Source organism: Paramisgurnus dabryanus, chromosome 9 (assembly GCF_030506205.2).
Source record: "Paramisgurnus dabryanus chromosome 9, PD_genome_1.1, whole genome shotgun sequence".
NCBI lineage: Eukaryota > Metazoa > Chordata > Actinopteri > Cypriniformes > Cobitidae > Paramisgurnus > Paramisgurnus dabryanus.
This window is the reverse complement of record NC_133345.1, coordinates 32965006-32985626: the sequence shown is the minus strand read 5'-3', so window position 1 is coordinate 32985626 and position 20621 is coordinate 32965006. Positions and strand designations below refer to the sequence as shown.

General features: G+C 38.7%; 1 protein-coding gene across 1 annotated transcript in view; it reads left to right on the top strand.

Moving 5' to 3' along the window:
* Window positions 1–20621, top strand: part of hcn4 (hyperpolarization activated cyclic nucleotide-gated potassium channel 4) — a 60082-nt gene that overhangs the window by 7826 nt on the left and 31635 nt on the right. The window contains exon 2 of the mRNA XM_073815688.1: window positions 17814–18237. Coding sequence (XP_073671789.1) covers window positions 17814–18237 — 424 coding nt within the window. The remainder of the gene's footprint in view (window positions 1–17813; window positions 18238–20621) is intronic.

The following is a 20621-nucleotide window of genomic DNA, read 5'->3' as shown; positions in this document are numbered from 1 at the left end:
CCATTAGATGTGTTTGACTTGATGCTGCTCCTCTCAGACTGAAAGACGGATGGCATCAAAGTGATTTATACGCCTTATTCAGTCCGCCGTCATGTTGATTCCAAAACTAGGCTCTCCAGAGCGTTCGCTTTAAACCTATGGTTTTGTATCATGATGCTGATTTAGCCATCAAACACAGAAAATACTTAATTTTACAAATTTTAACAGGATAAAGGACCTCAGATATAGGGATGGGTATCGTTAAGGTTTTAACGGTATTACTACTCTTACCGGTACTGCTTAACGGTCCGGTGCTTTAACGGTATTCTTATCGGTACTTTGGCCAATGTTAACATTTGATCACGAACCTATGTTCACATGATTAAGTTAATTATGTGTCTGCATTTCATTATTACAAATTAATTTCTGGATATCATTTCTAAATATTATACATATATTTATTAATGCACCAGCGTGAAAGCTGCAGAAAAAATACTCTAAATAGGATATTTAAGCTAAATAAATGTTTACATGCTGATTTTTCTTTATTTGGGATTTTAAAAAGAAGTAGAAAATATGTTGAATGCATAACGTTCAGCATTTCTCCCAAAAGAAATCAACAGAATTTCAACGTAAGGTAAGCAAACCAATTAGGGAGATTGTACATTTATTTTAAATGACGTGAACAATGTTGATTCAACATGATTTTAGCATACATGCCTGACGTTGATGCGGCAACCACCAGAGATGATGGTTGAATTTTGCAGGCTGCGACCTTCTAAGGACGTATTTTAAGACCGATTGCGTCACAGCAGCGCGACTTGAGGCTGTGACTTGTGTTAATATTATTCTGTTTATGTTGCGTATTTCTAATGTTGATTAATTTTATATACTGTTGAATAGTTTAATCTACATCAACGTGTCATATTTTCTAAAATAAATGAATATTTTTCTGATTCCATATTTATTTAAATAAGTCAGAAACGTCTCCGCTGTGTCCTGCTGACAGGCGCGGTGGGCGCGTGCAACAGGTGACGCAAATTATAGGTCCTCCGAGGGTTAGACTGTCTCATTTCAGTTCTCTTCGCGGACTTCTGCCACCTTGAAAGACCGAGTGCTCCCCTTTTAAGGTTGTATGCTTAGAAGGTCGCAGCCCTTGAATTGGGACACAGCTTCTTTCTGCACGTAATACACTTTTGAAAGATGCTTTGACAGATTGCTTGTGTTTCCGCCCTTACATGCAAACATCTTGTTGCACTTACCTGTATGACAACGAGCGTTGTCTGCATCAACTCTAGTGAAGTATAACCACACTTTTGAATGTTTTGCTCTATCCGCCATCGTCACTCTTTGTATTAAGCGGTCGTTTTCGTGCTGTTATGCGTGTGCGTGCACCGCGCTCGTTGTTGTGGTTGTGTTTGACAGACAGCCAGCCTCCGCGGCGCGCATGAGAGATCTCGCAGGTCTCACAGACAAACGTCTTAATCGCAAATTAGAAATGTTTGGTGAGATAAAATGTGCACGAAAACATTATTAAGCAAGAATACATAGTACATTTATTTTTATTTTTTTCTCCAGGACCGATAGCAGAACCGATAGCGTCAGATCTTACTGATACTACGGTCTTTCATAATTTAGCCCCGGGGCCAGTTTAATACCGGGTTTCGGTACCCATCCCTACTCAGATATCATGGATTGTTAGAAGGGACATATGAGCAATTTAGTGTGTGTAAAAATGTGTTCTGAAGATCATCAAAGGACTTGGTTTAGATCGACACAGGGTTAAGTGATTTGTGATCAAATTATAATTTTGGGGTGAACTAACCCTTTATTATACCATGGGTCTGTTGAATGCTGTATTCTGATTGGCTGAGAAATGTTCTGTATGCATTAATTTCTGATAACCGCACACCTAACTTGTCAAATGTCTTAAAAATAGGCACCAGAGCAATGTTTGTGGTAACCGTGGAGGAATAATTGACTCCGGTCATTTTCATTATTTGAAAATAATGCACACCCGCTTCGCGTCGTGCCGCATTGCACCTTGGGTGTGCATTATTTTCTTATAATTCAATAGCCCATCGTCAATTATTCCTTACATACCAGATATAAGTGTGAGTGCAGACCAGCAGGGGAGTTGGGGGAACAATGCACTTGGGTACGGTTCGGTACAGTTAAGTATGTGAGTACGTGTAACGTGTTGGGCCATGTGGGTTTAAAGACTTTTTTTAATGTCCAAGCTGAGAGGGGAAATAAGCGATCCTTAGAGGTTTGATGTGTCTGTTAATTATTTGCCTGTATCTCTCTTTCTCTCGCTCTCTCTCTCTCAGCTCATTGTCTTTCCTTTATTCTTCTTGCATAACCAGCCGCACGTCTCCCAAAAGAGACTTACCTCCACGCAGAGTCATCTGTCTAGTTATTTTCTCTTTTCACTTTAGATCTGTCTGAATTAATTAAAGGAAAGTGGAGCAGGTTGAGAATACTGAACACACATTAGAGTTTGATGTATTCTACAGGTAAAGCTTCTTATTCTTTTGTACATTACGGGAGAGGTTTTATTCCAGCAGAAATGTTTTTCCTTCACATTTGATGTTTCAGAATCTGTTGATGTATAGTTTGTTTATACAAGATTAATGTATGTGGCCTAAACTTTATGAATCCTTAAATCAGTTTGTGGTGAGCTCTGATGTGCAGTGTGGGTTCCCGTCTGTGCCATGTCATTGAAAAGCTCCTTGTGTCAGTATAAATCACAGGCAGGAAATGAACAGCACTCGGTGGTCCTGCCTATCAGGCTTTTAACTAGAGAACTGTATTAGCTGGATGCATACTGGAAAATAGGGCTGAGTATTGGCTAGGGCCTCACGATACGATATGTATCACGCTACAGTGTAACGCGATGCGGTACGGTACGCTGCATGCTACGATACATTGCAATGTGTTTCTTTTCTTTATCAAAAATGTAAAAATAGAGCTGATTTTTTTACTTTAAGTGTGTCCACACGAAAGCTGTAGTTGTTTTAAAATTTTCTGCCATTTTTTTACTCTGCTAACTTCTGAGACATTGGCCGTATATGACAAACAACTGGACAGCGACAACTACAGCAGCGGCAGAGGAGGTCATTTGACGCACACAGAGGGATTATACAGTTTTTAAAATACCGCCAGTAGAGATCGAAATATCGTAGTGTATCGATATTTTTGCTAGGGATGCACGATCTTGATTTTCATGGCCGGTTTTTATACCGGTTTTCTTAACAAGCAAATTGGCCGATTCCGATCCGATTTCCGATTTTTTTTTTCTTATCAAGCAACAAAAAAGAAAGAATGAAAGTATACATAAACAATATGTTTATTTGGTATTTAACAGGCTAAACTTGGTTTGGCTATTGAAACCAATAACTGTAACCATCTAAAATTAACAGCAGTAACTGTGCAGTAGGCTACGTTCAATACAAACATACTGTAAGTGTTTAAATGAGACCATGACATGGATGGTTGAGTGAGGGTTGAAGGTCTTGCCTGTTTTGCATTATCAACAGACTTTTGATACTTATTGTGTTCTATCAGGTGATGAACTTAAATGTCTGACCAAGTTTGTTGTGGTGAATGAAGGGCTCTCAGGTTTTTTTTAAAACTTTGGAGTGAGATAACATCTGTTAGGGGAGAGACCCCTCTTCCCCACCAAATTTCAAGTTTTTGCTAGCAGTTCATTGTTACCTATTATTCATAACTGACCAGCACAAATTATAAATTATAACAATTGGTAAGTCTGATAAAAGACAGACAAATTTATCCAAATTAAATAAATTGCTCTACATATTAAAAAATACAAATGTATCTAAATTAAAATGAAATCTGCATTATATACAGTAGGATTGCAGCACTTGCCATCATCGTGTATTTTAAGCTGTGTTTAAGAGAGAGATAAGGTTACGTGTTTAGTACTACATGGCAATAATAATGAAATACATCTCTGGTCCTTTCATTCATTTCAGGTTAGTTTCAGGTAAGCTAAAGCTTCTGATTGCAAAGCACTTGGAGAGTTTTTTAATAAATCAAGCATGATTTAACACGTATTTGGCTATATTTAAGAAACCTGCGTTATTTACCGCATTTATCAGATATTGCTCTTCAAACTTTCACTCTGTGCGTGCACGCGCCGCGCATCCACGTGATTGACATCAGAGGAGCGCGAGAAAAACTCTAAACAGCTAAACTCGACAGATAACTTCCCTGCGCCTCTTCCATTAATTGTATATAGTAGGAAAAGTTATCAGTCTCTTAGAAATACAAGGTGTACGTGTGTAAACTGACTGAAATGCGTGTATCTCACAGTGAATGCATGAGACTTGAGAGCCCTGCCGCCTGCGAATGTACTGTTGTTAATCTCCGCGATTTAACTTGTCCTTTACAGACATTGCAGCTTGCAATCTTAATGTCCTGCGCACAGATTTCGATGTGCTTTTACACAAAACACATGTTTGCGAATGATAAAAATGTAGTCTTAGCACGCGGATGCACTTCTGGAAAAATCGGCCGAAAAAATACAAAAACGGCCGGTTGCCGATCGCGCAAAAACCGGCTGGTTCCGATCTCTGGCCGGTCAACCGGTGCATCCCTAATTTTTGCACAGCCCTACTGGAAAATACAGTTTTTATAGTGGGATTTAAGTTAAAGGTACAACATTGTAATGCTCTTGTCAGATTTTATTGCTGCTTAAAATGTTTTTTTTTATTTTATAGTTTTAGTCGAAGTTGATGGACCTGTCCTGCATAGAAAATAACATATGTTGTAATCCACACATTCATACAAAATGTTTGCACTTGCAGTTGTGTTAATGTTAACTCATTCCTAACCAGTCTTTTTTCAAAAAGTTGCCAAACAGCATTTTTTTGTGATTTTCACAAAATGCCTTCCAGGAAAATGTTAATCTATAAATATATTAATATATCAAATGAAAGAACAGACCTTCTGCTTTCAAATCGACAAACAAATGGGGGTAAAAAATGCTTCATCATAGCTTAATTTGTTCTCCTTTTATAACCTCGTAACCTCTTGAAAAGCACCCCCATTCTGGCCCGAAACCATGAAAATACCTACTTTCACTAAAAGGGCTGTTTTTACTAAACCATTTATAGTATAAGCATAACTGTGGTATCATTAGATAGAAGACACTTTGAGTTTCGTTTTCCATGTTTCAAAATTATTTTAAGATAAAAATTTAAAAAGTTAGAGAGGCTGAAGTACATTGTAATAAATTTTTTTTGCATAACATCTTTTTTAACACTAAAAATCTTAATGATAAATATATGTGTGAAACCTAGAAATGCAATGAGGCCAATGCCACAAGTCTAAAGAAGTTATATTTCACGTTTGAAGTCAATAGACCCAAAAATGAGGTTCTTGCAAGAGTTTTTGTAAGACTAGTGCCTTTTCTAAGTGCCAGTCAGCCACAAAATAAAAGTCTTTTGTTTACATGCATACACGTTTGTTCTTTTTATTGTTTATCCTTATATAAGCGTATAAAATGCCGTATCCACACCAGGAAATAAAGCTTCACACAAAGATCGTTGAATTCGTGTTCTAATTGGCTACACGTTCTGTCTATCAATATTTTCCATGAAGTCATTGGAGGAACGCGCGAGTCAGATGACGTCACGATATTTGACAGCGCTGTTTGGATATTGTGTATTATACTCCCGCCTACTTGTACAATCAAGTTTGAGCGCTTGTTTTGAACGCGAGTGTGATCTCATATACAAGTGTTACGATGTAAATAGTCGTCAGATTGTATATTATAATCTATTACAAGACATGCATCTGAAATCTGATGTAAACAATGGAAAATATATCCATATTTCACGGATTATACGCATTTGTGGACAAAAATGGTCATTGGATGTACTTTGTTGGTGAGTTTTTATGGGTTATTCACACATCTGAAACAGACTGGATTCGATTCGCGTTCCTTATACCAGCACAAAGGTAAGGAGTCAGTTTATATTATGCATGTTGTTATCTGGACTTCTGTAATAAAATACTATATTTATGATGCTAGAGCAATTTAATCTCAAAACGGACACCATACACTGATGCTAAACCCTTAGACCTTTTAAACGATGTATAGTAGTGTTATTATTATTGTTGCTTGTACACAGTAGGCTATATATATATTATTAGCAGCATTAAAAAATCTGACGTCTTTCCGTCCGCGAGCTAGTGCGCGTCGAGAGGTTTTAAATATAGGTAGGTTTCTTCAAAAATACAAAATTTTGAACAAAAAGCTGAAATAATTCAATTTTTGTAAAGGAATATTGTTAGAGTTAAGATTCAGAACTATGATCAAAACATACACGGAGTTTAAAATTAATTACATTTGTTTTTGCGTCAGTTTTTTATAAATTGAGTACCAGTGGTGACCGTAATCATAAAAGCATCATTGGCAGGAAAATGTTTTCTCTTATTTGATGAAATAACTCGTCAATGGCGAGGATAGAGTTAAGGAAGGCAGTTGTATATGTGTGGAAGAAGGAAAGATGCTTTAGGGGCAAAAAATCTTATCTTAAATCTTTATAAGAAAAACTCAGAAGCAAAGGTTCCAGGTGCAAAACAAAAAATGACTTTATTCGGTCGAGCCAACAAAGTGAGACAATCAAAAAACCTATCCAATAGGCTGTCCAATTGAAACCACGTGCCTGTGGATGGAGACACATCTTTGTCTTAAATTAAGCATTTAACTTATTTTTATGGAAACCTCAATTTAACCCAAAATCAACAATTATACTTTCTTTTGCCTCTAGCTTAAAATTAGATGCTGCGAATTTTTACGCATTTTGCCAGCACGAGTCACGTATACAGTACACACACATCAAAATGAGTCTGTCTGCTCTTCTCCGCAGGTTTTGATTGCACTTGATTACAGGGGGAGTTTCTTTATTGATTTGTTTGAGTCTTAATGATCATGTCCCACACCTGACACAAGACAGACCTGCACATATCACAGTTCAATATACTCAAATACAGGAGCTGTCATACCGTTCATTATGTTGCTACACTGCAAAGTTGCTTTCTAGTAATGTTTCTATTTACTCCTCATATTAACATCAAACATTATTTAGCTAATGTGAAGTAGCCTACGCTAGTAAAAGTGATGCTTTGCTTTGGCATCTCTGAGTCCAACAATCAAATCTGATAAAAGAGTCGAACAGTACGAGGTAATGAGCGGACTAAAAGAGTCACCACCTGCTGTAATTTAGTGAAGGTAAAGTAGGAATTATTGAGTGCTCTGGATGCACTGAAAGTGGGGTAATCAAAAAGGCCAGCAGTATGAGGAGCACACAGCAGAGGGGATTATTACAGCACAATTTATTTAATTTCATGGAGTGATGTAGCAGTGATGTGGGAGGAGAGAGATGGAGGGATTGAAATAATGCCGGCTCGGTGACCCTGGCTCACCAACAGAGAGGTTACCAAACAGGATACTCACCAACACCGCCTGCCTAGAAATAACCATCATAGTCCCTTATAGTCTGATTTTAACTTATTCTAGTTATAATTACAGATGGGTATCATTAAAAATTTAACGGTTAGTGATACTGCTTACCGATCTGGTAATTTAACACTGTTCATATCGATACTTTTTTGTATTTTTATGAAAAATGTTAAATAGTCATTTAAAGGAACATAGGGTCATTTTCCAGCTCCCCTTGAGTTAAACATCTGATTTTTGCGGTTTTGAAATCCATTCTACTTTTAGCATAGCTTTGCACAATTCATTGAATGTGATTAGACCATTAACATCACGCTCAAAAATAACCAACATGTTTTGATATTTTAAACCTTGACTCTTCTGACTTTTGTTTATTCTCATGGCATTCATATCATAAGTATTGTTATTTTTTGTGTCATGATGTGGCTGATGCGATTGTTTGAGAGACTGTGAGCTCTGAGTCTCAAGAGAAAGATGATTGACAGCTGCTCTCAAAGTTCAGACAGGAGATGATAGAAAGGAAAACTGGCGCCTGACTCGCTCACCCGCTGTACTTATAGATATCTGCTCTTCACTGACTCCTGTCACCAAATACAGTCAAACATCAGTTTCAGATCACTCCAAATGACTTACTCTGTCCTGATGCTTTATCATACACACAGTCACATGCAACAAGAGTTCATTCGTCTATTGAATATATGATGTAATGTTTCAAAGATCTTCAAAGTTTCTTTTTTTCTCCCTTTTTATTTGTTTGGATTTTTGGAAGAGGGAGGTGAAATAATGCTAAATGTTGAAGCATATTTGGGTGGCAGGACTCTATAAGAAGAAAGATACGGAAGGATTTTATCTATGAGCAGTTTGGGGTGTTTTTTGACTTGTTTTGCTCTCTCTTTATGGATTGTAAGGGATGAAGGATCTTTCTTTTAGTTTTCTTAATTTTATTGATGACATCATCACCTGCTGCTAAGTCAGTGGTCGATCAGCAGATGTCTGTGTTTGTGTACTGTGGTTTACGAGGATACACAAAAGTGTATGTGTATTGTAAACCAAATGGCTTAAAAACATACTAAATGATATTTTTTTAATATATTATAATTTATAAATATCTTCTCTATTAGTTCCTGTTAGTCTCGTACAGAGATAAACTTTCTAAGATATAGAGAGAGAGACTTGATTCTGTCTGTCACACTCAGTTGTTGTTATCTGTAATGGTAACCTCTGTTAGTAACATACACACACACTCAAGCACAGATAATGAGAGATAGAGAGAGTAGATGAGTTCTGTATTTCTCTTAGGGGAAACCAGATTTAGGCCTTAGTTCAAAGTAATAGTTCAATAGTAAATGCAACCTCTGTCTTTATTTACTTTCCTTCATTTCTTTTTAAAAGAGTTTATTTCTATTGTGAAATTTTCTTCTTTTCTTATGTTCCTCTGTTCCTCTGAAGTTTCTCTACTGTTCCTCTTGTGTTCCGCTGGTGTTCCACTAATCTTCCTCTGGTGTTCCTCTACTGTTCTTTTGGTGTTCCTCTGGTGTTCCACTAATCTTCCTCTGGTGTTCCTCTACTGTTCCTCTGGTGTTCCACTAATCTTCCTCTGGTGTTCCTCTACTGTTCCTCTGGTGTTCCTCTACAGTTCCTCTGGTGTTCCTCTGGTGTTCCACTACTGTTCCTCTGGTGTTCCTCTACTGTTCTTTTGGTGTTCCTCTGGTGTTCCTCTACTGTTCCTCTGGTGTTCCTCTACAGTTCCTCTGGTGTTCCTCTGGTGTTCATCTACTGTTCCTCTGGTGTTCCTCTACTGTTCTTTTGGTGTTCCTCTGGTGTTCCACTAATCTTCCTCTGGTGTTCCTCTACTGTTCTTCTGGTGTTCCTCTGGTGTTACACTAATCTTCCTCTGGTGTTCATCTACTGTTCCTCTGGTGTTCCTCTACAGTTCCTCTGGTGTTCCTCTGGTGTTACACTAATCTTCCTCTGGTGTTCCTCTACTGTTCCTCTGGTGTTCCTCTACAGTTCCTTTGGTGTTCCTCTACTGTTCCTCTGGTGTAACACTAATCTTCCTCTAGTGTGTTCCTCTGGTGTTCCTCTGGTGTTCCTCTACTGTCCCTTTGGTGTTCCACTACTGTTCCTCTACTGTTCCTCTGGTGTTCCTCTACTGTTCCTTTGGTGTTCCTCTACTGTTCCTCTGGTGTTCCTCTACAGTTTCTCTGGTGTTACACTAATCTACCTCTAGTGTATTCCTCTGGTGTTCATCTACTGTTCCCCTGGTGTTCCTCTACTGTTCCTCTGGTGTTACACTAATCTTCCTCTGGTGTTCCTCTACTGTTCCTCTGGTGTTCCTCTACTGTTCTTCTGGTGTTCCTCTGGTGTTACACTAATCGTCCTTTGGTGTTCCTCTGGTGTTCCTCTGGTGTTCCACTAATCTTCCTCTGGTGTTCCTCTACTGTTCCTCTGGTGTTCCTCTACTGTTCCTCTGGTGTTACACTAATCGTCCTTTGGTGTTCCTCTGGTGTTCCTCTGGTGTTCCACTAATCTTCCTCTGGTGTTCCTCTACTGTTCCTCTGGTGTTCCTCTACTGTTTCTCTGGTGTTACACTAATCGTCCTTTGGTGTTCCTCTGGTGTTCCTCTGGTGTTCCACTAATCTTCCTCTGGTGTTCCTCTACTGTTCTTCTGGTGTTCCTCTGGTGTTACACTAATCTTCCTCTGGTGTTCATCTACTGTTCCTCTGATGTTCCTCTACAGTTCCTCTGGTGTTCCTCTGGTGTCACACTAATCTTCCTCTGGTGTTCCTCTACAGTTCCTCTGGTGTCACACTAATCTTCCTCTGGTGTTCCTCTACTGTTCCTCTGGTGTTCCTCTACTGTTCCTCTGGTGTTCCTCTACTGTTCCTCTGGTGTTCCTCTACAGTTCCTTTGGTGTTCCTCTACTGTTCCTCTGGTGTAACACTAATCTTCCTCTAGTGTGTTCCTCTGGTGTTCCTCTACTGTTCCTCTGGTGTTCCTCTGGTGTTCCACTACTGTTCCTCTACTGTTCCTCTGGTGTTCCTCTACTGTTCCTCTGGTGTTCCTCTACAGTTCCATTTGTTTTCCTCTACTGTTCCTCTGGTGTAACACTAATCTTCCTCTAGTGTGTTCCTCTGGTGTTCCTCTACTGTTCCTCTGGTGTTCCTCTGGTGTTCCACTACTGTTCCTCTACTGTTCCTCTGGTGTTCCTCTACTGTTCCTCTGGTGTTCCTCTACAGTTCCTTTGGTGTTCCTCTACTGTTCCTCTGGTGTAACACTAATCTTCCTCTAGTGTGTTCCTCTGGTGTTCCTCTACAGTTCCTCTGGTGTTCCTCTGGTGTCACACTAATCTTCCTCTAGTGTGTTCCTCTGGTGTTCTTCTACAGTTCCTCTGGTGTTCCTCTACAGTTCCTCTGGTGTTCCTCTGGTGTAACACTAATCTTCCTCTAGTGTGTTCCTCTGGTGTTCCTCTACAGTTCCTCTGGTGTTCCTCTGGTGTCACACTAATCTTCCTCTGGTGTTCCTCTACTGTTCCTCTGGTGTTCCTCTACAGTTCCTCTGGTGTTCCTCTACAGTTCCTTTGGTGTTCCTCTACTGTTCCTCTGGTGTAACACTATTCTTCCTCTAGTGTGTTCCTCTGGTGTTCCTCTACAGTTCCTCTGGTGTCACACTAATCTTCCTCTAGTGTGTTCCTCTGGTGTTCCTCTACTGTTCCTCTGTTGTTCCTCTACAGTTTCTCTGGTGTTACACTAATCTACCTCTAGTGTATTCCTCTGGTGTTCATCTACTGTTCCTCTGGTGTTCCTCTACTGTTCCTCTGGTGTTACACTAATCTTCCTCTGGTGTTCCTCTACTGTTCCTCTGGTGTTCCACTAATCGTCCTTTGGTGTTCCTCTGGTGTTCTTCTGGTGTTCCACTAATCTTTCTCTGGTGTTCCTCTACTGTTCTTCTGGTGTTCCTCTGGTGTTACACTAATCTTCCTCTGGTGTTCATCTACTGTTCCTCTGGTGTTCCTCTACTGTTCCTCTGGTGTTACACTAATCTTCCTCTGGTGTTCCTCTACTGTTCCTCTGGTGTTCCTCTACTGTTCCTCTGGTGTTACACTAATCGTCCTTTGGTGTTCCTCTGGTGTTCCTCTGGTGTTCCACTAATCTTTCTCTGGTGTTCCTCTACTGTTCTTCTGGTGTTCCTCTGGTGTTACACTAATCTTCCTCTGGTGTTCATCTACTGTTCCTCTGGTGTTCCTCTACAGTTCCTCTGGTGTTCCTCTGGTGTCACACTAATCTTCCTCTGGTGTTCCTCTACTGTTTTTCTGGTGTTCCTCTACTGTTCCTCTGGTGTTCCTCTACAGTTCCTTTGGTGTTCCTCTACTGTTCCTCTGGTGTAACACTAATCTTCTTCTAGTGTGTTCCTCTGGTGTTCTTCTACTGTACCTCTGGTGTTCCTCTGGTGTTCCACTAATCTCAGGGCTCTACAGTGCAAGTATTTCACTCGCATTTGCACCTAAAAATAGTTATGTGCGAACTTGTAAAATAATTTAGGACCACAGTGCGCGAGTGACGGGCTGTTCTCATTACACTGAACAACAGCGAAGCATACCATTGATTTAACATGGAAAGCATGCAAGAGGACAGGGTCGCAATCTTGATGCGCGTGCATCTGTTTCATACAGCATGAGATGCAGAGCGCAAGTCACGTTACTGGCGCGAGCAGCTTTGTCAGGTGTATATATTCGCGCTTTGGTCCGCCCGCGTCAAGATGCGATGACTGACAGTGGTGAGTTAGAAGACCACGGACTCTATGGCTGTTTTAACTTTATTTATTGTATTTCCAGCTTACAACACCACCTTTTCCGACAGTTGTTGTCTGATATGTCGGCTCAATGATCACTTGCTTATTCACAATGACATTAGATGTCTTAATAAAGGAAACAATTTTTGTGAACTAGATAAAAGATCCTGGCGTTTCTCCAAAGTTCAACACAGACAAAGGCTCAAATATTATGCGAGTCATCGTTCTCACACAAGAATGCAATTTAAACGAGTAACAGTTAATCGCCCAACGCTCACAGCCCAGCACCACTGTATGCGTATCGCGCTGAAAAACATACACCTGATTTTACTGCCCTGATGAAATCTAAAAGTATAATTTCTCTTATTAGAAGGTAGCCTAATGTTTGCCAGTTATTAAGATGGCGGTTGTAGTTTAAAAAGAGGTAGAAAAATAATTAGCTTTGACAAAAAACTGCATAAAACAATGTTATATTCCATATTATAAACTTTTGGGTTTGTGTACTTAAGTGAGTAAATAAGTTAAATTCTCAATGAGTGTGATATGGCTCTTATTTACCCCTTTAAGTGTAGAATAAAGCTTACTCGGGTATCTTACAATGCACTTATGTTGTTATGCAGTTTTAAAATACAAAATACGAACATGTCGCCTACTTGGTCATATTACAATGCACAAGTTTTGGTGTATACAGTTTGAAAATACATGTTTGTAGAAAAAAACTATTGTACAATGCACTTATTTTGTTGTTTGCAGTTTCAAAATACAACATGAGTATGTTTAAATGTATATGTAGTCATCATCACTGATATATCTCTGGCCCCTCATTTGAGATGCTTTTCATGAACTGGCCTCTATGACAAACTAATGGAATAGCCCTGTCGTAGACGCTCAACACACAATCATATTCGTTAATAGTAAAGAAATGAAATGATATTAGGCTATCAGTGCTGCTGTCGCTCTCTCCTATTGCTTATTTTAAAAATGAGCTTATGATCAATTAAATGCAGCTTATATCTGCTGCTTTTGGTGACGTAAACTCTGGCCTACATTAAATCTGCATATAGCGCTGGATTTGAATATCCTTATGAATTGAGCAGTTTAATCAACTTTTTTCACTGTGCTCCTATATTTCTTTGTGTGCTCCTAAATTTTTTCATTTAGGAGGACATGTACTCCTTGGGATAAAGGTTCGCGTAGAGCCCTGAATCTACCTCTGGGGTTCCACTAATCTTCCTCTGGTGTTCCTCTACTTTTCCTCTTGTATTTTTCTGGTGTTCCTCTAATCTGTTCCTCTGTTGTTCCTCTAATGTTCCTCTGGTGTTCTTTTACCATTCCTCTGTTGTCCTCTGATATTCTTCTGGTTGTGTTCTTTTTGTATTGCTCCATTGGTGTTCCTCTAGCATTTCTGTGGTTTGGTTATTGTAATGGAGCAATATGTACACAGGCAGATAGACAGGCAGGTAGAAGCTTTTAGATGTAAGTGAAATGCTTGTAAGTAGCTTTTCGCTAAACAATGCTATGACCAAGCACACTTAAACTTTGTAGAAAAACATTCAAGTTCTGCAGATATCTGGATTTCTGTAGGTGGATACACACTCACACACACAGATATGGTCAAACTGTTCAGGATCTCCTGCAAGAGTTGAACCTCACTGACTTGGACAAGGTGCAGGAAACACAACTAATTCATACCGGCACATTATACTGCAGCTGTCTGATATAACACAATCTAGCATCCGCCCTCTCTCTCTCTCTCTCTCTCTCTCTCTCTCTCTCTCTCTCCCTCTCTCTCTCTCTCTCTTTTTTTAATGTGTCATGAGTGTGTTGCCAGATGGTACATCCACTTCTGATTTTTTGAGCAAACAAACTTGTAAGCCAACAACCTCCCCAAACCAAACAACCGCCTCATGAACAAGCGCACAACAAAAGCAAGAAAATGCATTATTCATGAGGATTTTTTATAATTTATGCTCATAAATGAGTTGCTTGAGTCAAAGCAAGAGCAACAAACAGTCGAAGTAAGAGAGATCACACTCGTTTTTCATCTTTGGTGACCATGATGGGAAATAAAAGAGATCTGATTGGATAATCAACATTCAAAGCCAATATAAAATAGCCAACATGTGCACACATTTGTGGCCGGTTAAATAAACTGCTTAAACTAGTCTTACAAATTAGTTATCTCATTTATTTTCTTCAAGATTGGCCATAACTTATAGAGCAGTTGCATGAAAAGGTGGTTTCATCTAATTTACTTATGAAAGATAACACTGATTAGCCTTAACTAATAGCTAGGAAGACTACTGGCTTAGTAGATATCTTTATGTAACCAACCACTGAGTTTCATAAGAATACCAGAAATGGCTTTAATTAAATAAAATTATTCATTCACCAATAAATAGATCATGCAATGCCATTATATTGGTAACTTGCTACCATGGTAGTTTGTTGCTACAGGAAAGGTTGGTTGATCAAGGACATCTGCTGGGGTTTTTATCTGTAATGCCAGAGGAACATTTTAAAAATATTGTTTGCCAAGTCATGTTATTTTTTATTTGCTGGAGGAAATTAAAGAGGAGTCACTAGGAGAAGTCACACAATAGCAGGTATTTAAAAACTAAATCTTTATTTTTATTCTCCGGTTGTTTTCAGTAGCTTGGTATACTTGGATTACACACCCCGCATTTTCCGCTTTGATGTGTGTGGTGCTGAACTCAAGCACATCAGGTGTTAGTAGCTCACCTGCACCTCATCAGCTCTGCTTTTTTGCTCCCCTGAACTAATTTGTGCTGCTCTTAGTAGATTGTGTTGGTCATTATGGAAATCAGCAGTTGTTGTGTTATTTATTTTTTGCTTTTTTAGTTAATAACCCGCAGATATTACCACTCCCATCATCGCTTTTTTTGGAATTGTGCTCTCACGCTAATTTGCCTCATTTAGTAAATCTTGCCCTTAATCGAATAACACACATATTTTATTGGGCAATCTCAGGTAACTAGTTTATTTTTTAACATGGTTTCTTAATAGAGGACTGAGGTAACATGACTTAAAGTAGCATAGATTAAGCAAATACATGAGATGCATTAAATATGTGATATAGCATGAAGACACTTGAGCAAATTCTAGTGATTTACCAATATTTTTTTTAAACAAAACATTACACATTCATAGCATCAATATCATAAAATATACAAAAAAAAAAAAGAAAATGAGAAAAGTAACTTCACATGGCCTTCAGAAGATCCAGATGATGTCACTTCCTCTTAAAAATGTGACTTGTGAATATTTCTACATTTTCAAAGGGTGAACGTGTTGGGTAACAGGACTGAGTGAAATCCAGGGTACATGATTAAAATGTGCATTTTGTATAAAATATTATGACTTTTCCAAAGGTAAAAAAATATTTTAAGCAAAGATGGTATATGGACACACACAAAAATGCAAAAAAAAAGAAGATATCTGAAGAATTTTAAGCCTTTATTTAAAGGTAAAGTATAAAGATAGAGAGCAGGGTTGGAATAAAATGCTGTTATTCCAGTTTTTATTAATGTTTTACATGATATAGTTGGAATTTGGTGTTAGATTAACATTCAGGACACTTTGCTTAATAATAACATTTATTTTAGACTTAGTTATCTTGCTTTTTTTATACATGTAATGTCTTGGGTACAGAATGGCACAGATACGGTGGAATGGCCCACAGATGAAAACATGTAATGGACATTCCCTTAGGAAAACCTATTTTTTTCTCTTCTTCTCTGTAGATGTGAGATGAATTGTAAATACTGGATGGACTCACAATATTAGACTGCACGCACACTGTATTTATAGAAGGATGTTTCTCTATATTGGGATTGTCATCCATAATGAAACAGGTTGGATTTCTTCATGCTTGGATTGAAACATCTCCCAAGAACGGACGGCACATGTCCATAGTTCTGTCCTCTTATAGTAGAAAGCCTATATAGATAACTTAGCTCCTTAACTTAGTAGTGCTCCTGTATAACACAGTAGAGCATTGTGTTTCTGAAAAACAGCACATATGATGGACATATGCATCTCAGATGGCTTGAGGATGACAGAAATCATGGAGTTATAATGATTTTTGGTTGAACTATGCCTTTAAATGGGTTCAAATGCTTGTACTGATGTGTGTGTGTGTGTGTGTGTTGGGGAATACTGAGGCTGAACAACTAATCACAGTAGTGTTTATGTGATGTTCATGTGATGTGTGTGATGTTATGAAGAGAATAATGTCAGAAACATCTTGCTAAATATAACCCACAGCATGACAGCGATCCGAACTGCCGGATTCCCTCGGTACTTTGAAGAATTCCAATTACTGTCAGTGTTTTCTGTGTGTGTGTGTTTGTGTGTACATTATAATCCGCATCCCAGCTCATCCATCACTGACAGTTGTGTAATTTCTCCTATAATTAGGTCCTGCTAAATAGCCGAATGTTTATACCAAAATAAAACATCCAGAACCATGAGCAGTGTGTGAAAAAAAACTGCTTTCGTTTGCTTTGTCTGGCCTGCTATAAATTGTCTTTTACATCCACTATGGATTTTTATGGTCTGCCTAAACTCAGGAGGGTATATCAAGCAGAACCAGACGACGTGATCACAACACTGACCTTCTCTCCGTGTGCTCTATAGTGAGGATATATCACCAATCTCGATTCAATTACCGACCGGGCCAAGAGGACAATCTATAAGTAAACACAGACGGGAAGACGCATACACAAACGTGTGGATGCTCCTGAGGATGGGAGAGGTCAGGCTGAATGCATTAAACTCCAGTGTTTACCGTGGTGAACGCTGCTGAATTCAGCCACATGGATTCATGATTGTAATTCATCTCTGGAGTGTGTCCTACTTACCATTCAAAAGACATAATAGTCTTTAAACGAATCGCCAGATTAAATGTCCTGTCAGAACGATGTGTCATTACATTTATAGTCTGGGTAATGAATGATACTTATTCTCTGTTTGTGCTAATCTATGAGTGTTATGTGTGCTGGTTCAGATAATGTAAGCTCATGAAAAACTCAATGATTTTAAGTCTTACAAATTCTTTGGCTCTTGGTTCTTTAGTTGTTTTGAGTTCGGTTTTAAAGACGTTTTCGAATCTCATATGCAGACCACTTTAAAGGATAACTTCACTTTGTCACCCCCATGTCACCCAAGATGTTTAAGTTTCTTTGTTCAGTCGAGAAGAAATGAAGGTTTTTGAGGAAAACATTTCAGGATTTTTTTCCATATAGTGGACTTTAGTGGACCTCAACAGAGACCTAAGGGTCTTATCTAGCAACTTCTCTTCTTGCACTAGCCCTGTGATGCACCAGCGTGAGCTTACGTAGAGGTCTACACGGGTCTAAAAATTCATACCCGAACCCGAAGAGACCCGTAAATGTGCTACACTGAACCGTTTGTTCTCGACTGAACACAGTAAGACATAAGCATCTTGGATGAGATAGGGGTGAGTAAATTATCAGATGTTGTAAGTGGAATATTCCTTTAACGTTCTGATTCCTCTGTGTTTCTCCTGCAGGTTTTACTGGGATCTGACCATGCTGCTGCTGATGGTGGGAAATCTGATCATCATTCCTGTGGGCATCACCTTCTTCAAAGACGAGCACACGCCTCCTTGGATCGTGTTTAACGTGGTCTCCGACACCTTCTTCCTACTGGACCTGGTGCTGAACTTCCGTACCGGGATAGTAAAGGAGGATAATGCCGAGATCATTTTGGACCCTCAGCAAATTAAGATCAAATATCTGCGCTCGTGGTTTGTGGTGGACTTTATCTCCTCCATCCCCGTGGACTACATCTTTCTCATCGTGGAGACAAGGATCGATTCGGATTTCTACAAGACGGCACGGGCCCTGCGGATCGTGCGCTTCACGAAGATCCTCAGCTTGCTTAGACTTCTGCGGCTCTCGCGCTTGATACGCTACATACATCAGTGGGAGGAGGTGAGGAGGTCTTTACGAAGGAGGTCAATGCTGATAGCTAGAGATGCACCGATTGCGATTTTCTTGGCTGATTACGATTTCTCTGTCGTCGTGACCTGCCGATACTGATTTTTGACTATTAAGATTTTCTTCGTACTGTAATTGACAATGTACAAAAAAAATCCACTTTTCTTTAATAAAAAAAAACTACCTTTATAAAGAAAGTATTAAACATTGCACTGTCACCCAAACTGCATTAAGTGCGCGTTGCATGATCTCTGAAAGGCAATGTTGACATGTGAAATTACCTAAACAAAACAGGGAATAGGAATTTTGAGAGACTGGCCGTCTGGTTACCGGTACGGCCAATCATTCGTAAAATCGGCCAATTCCAATCTCTGTCCGGTCGATCGGTGCATCTCTACTAATAACACATCAGCATAAAGTTATGCTGTCTAGGAAAAGCAGTTGAGATATTAAAGAGATCTGATTTAGTATCTGTGGCTGTCTACTCTGAATCTGTTTGATAGAAAGCAGCATATGTTTCATGAGTCGTCTGGGAGGTTTGGCAGAAATATGAGCATGTTGAGTGTTACACATGTCAATTAATGAATAAGCCAATGAATATTCCTGAGTGGAGTGCTAACATTAGCCTGTCATTTTCTCTCATCCTCTTGGGAACTGGATGGTTCCTGATTAAAGCTAGATTAGAAATGTGTTTCTCCATCAGTAGGTGAACAGACTGCGAGTCTCAGAGGTGCACGGTGAGAAGTGAATCCACTGAACGCAGCTGCTGTCACACCACAGATTTTCCATAACATCACACCACAGATTGAGCCGCACCGTTAAAGGAATAGTTCACTGAATGATAGGGGTGTATATTATAGTATGATATTTTGTTTGGCAATACTGTACAGATTCTTAAATAAAAAATGCAATATGGATATTCTTAAAATTAAAATCAAACAAGATTCATGGCAGTTGTTTCGTTTAGAGTTTACGTCCCGATAGCATTCTTCTTATCTCTAAACTTAAACAGTGACGGAAATACAAGCATAGGAGCGCGCCAAGATTCGCATATACGCCTTATTCGTTTTCTCAATGAATGAATTTGAATGAATTACGGTGAAATGTCGCCACATCCAAAAGCAAGAGGGCGCTCTCATATAGAAACACCATTTATGCCACAGAAGAAGTAGCATTACAAACGCTATTCCAGGAAATGTCTAAAGGAATATTTATACGCGATGTATCATCACAGCCCTATTGTAAATCATGTCTTTAAAACACAACTTTGGGGGTTCATTTGGGGTTTTATGTCTAACAATATCTGCACAATGACCTATTACGTAAATAGCTTGTTATCAAGTCAATCACACGTTATTAAGTCAATGTTCATGTCTTAAAAAAAAAATAAGGGAGAAATACATGAGACATACTCTTATGATCTATACAAGCTTGAGATGTATACTTAGTTCTTGTCATAAAATGTTGTTTTAAAGAACAATAAACCAATGACAGCCAATCAAATCTACCTATCAAAAGTTTTTATTAAAGGAAATATGCAATATTTGTGAGTGCCATTGAAATGATTTGCATGAATACTGCACCTCACGAGCGAATTAGCATAAAGTTATCGTTATCGTCTGGGGGTGTGAACACTAATATAGTTATTGTTACAATGTGAACGGCCCTTAAGTCGTAATATGCGTTGTGATGATTCAAGCAGATGCGTTTACATTGATTCAAGAGTGAAAAATCGCTCAGTAAATATATTCAAATACAAATCCTTTTCTCTCACAAATGTATTGTTTCATTTTAAAGACATACATTAACTCACTGAAGGTATGAATTACTTGATCTGATCATGGAAAGGCTTCAAAACTATTCAATGCCATACCAATAAGTCTGGATATTATTTAAAATAACTCTAAATGTGTTCAGCTGAATAAAGAAAGACATAAACATCTTGGATGGCATTAGGGTAAATAAAATATCAGAACATTTTTATTTTTGGTGAACTATTCCTTCAATAGTGTGCAGAACAAAACTTGATAGTCGCTAGTTTCGAGTGGTAAATGAACTCTCAGCTGTGATTGACAGGCAGGAGTTATTCAATGGGTGTGGAAATAAAAGGCCATTGTGCTAAAATGTGATCTGTCATTTTACATCACCTGTGACTGGTATTACACAAGTTCAGTCACGTCAAAATGTCAAGAAAAGTGACTGTGGATTCAGAAGTATTTTTGCCACTTAATAGTTAAATCTAGTGATTGATATATCAGCCCGTCATTTTTTACTTTAGTGGCATCATCTCATAACCGTGTACAGCTCATGCATTTCAGTAATGTTTTGTACATCTTGTTTGCCATATTAATAGTTGATCATCTCAAACACGGTGTTCT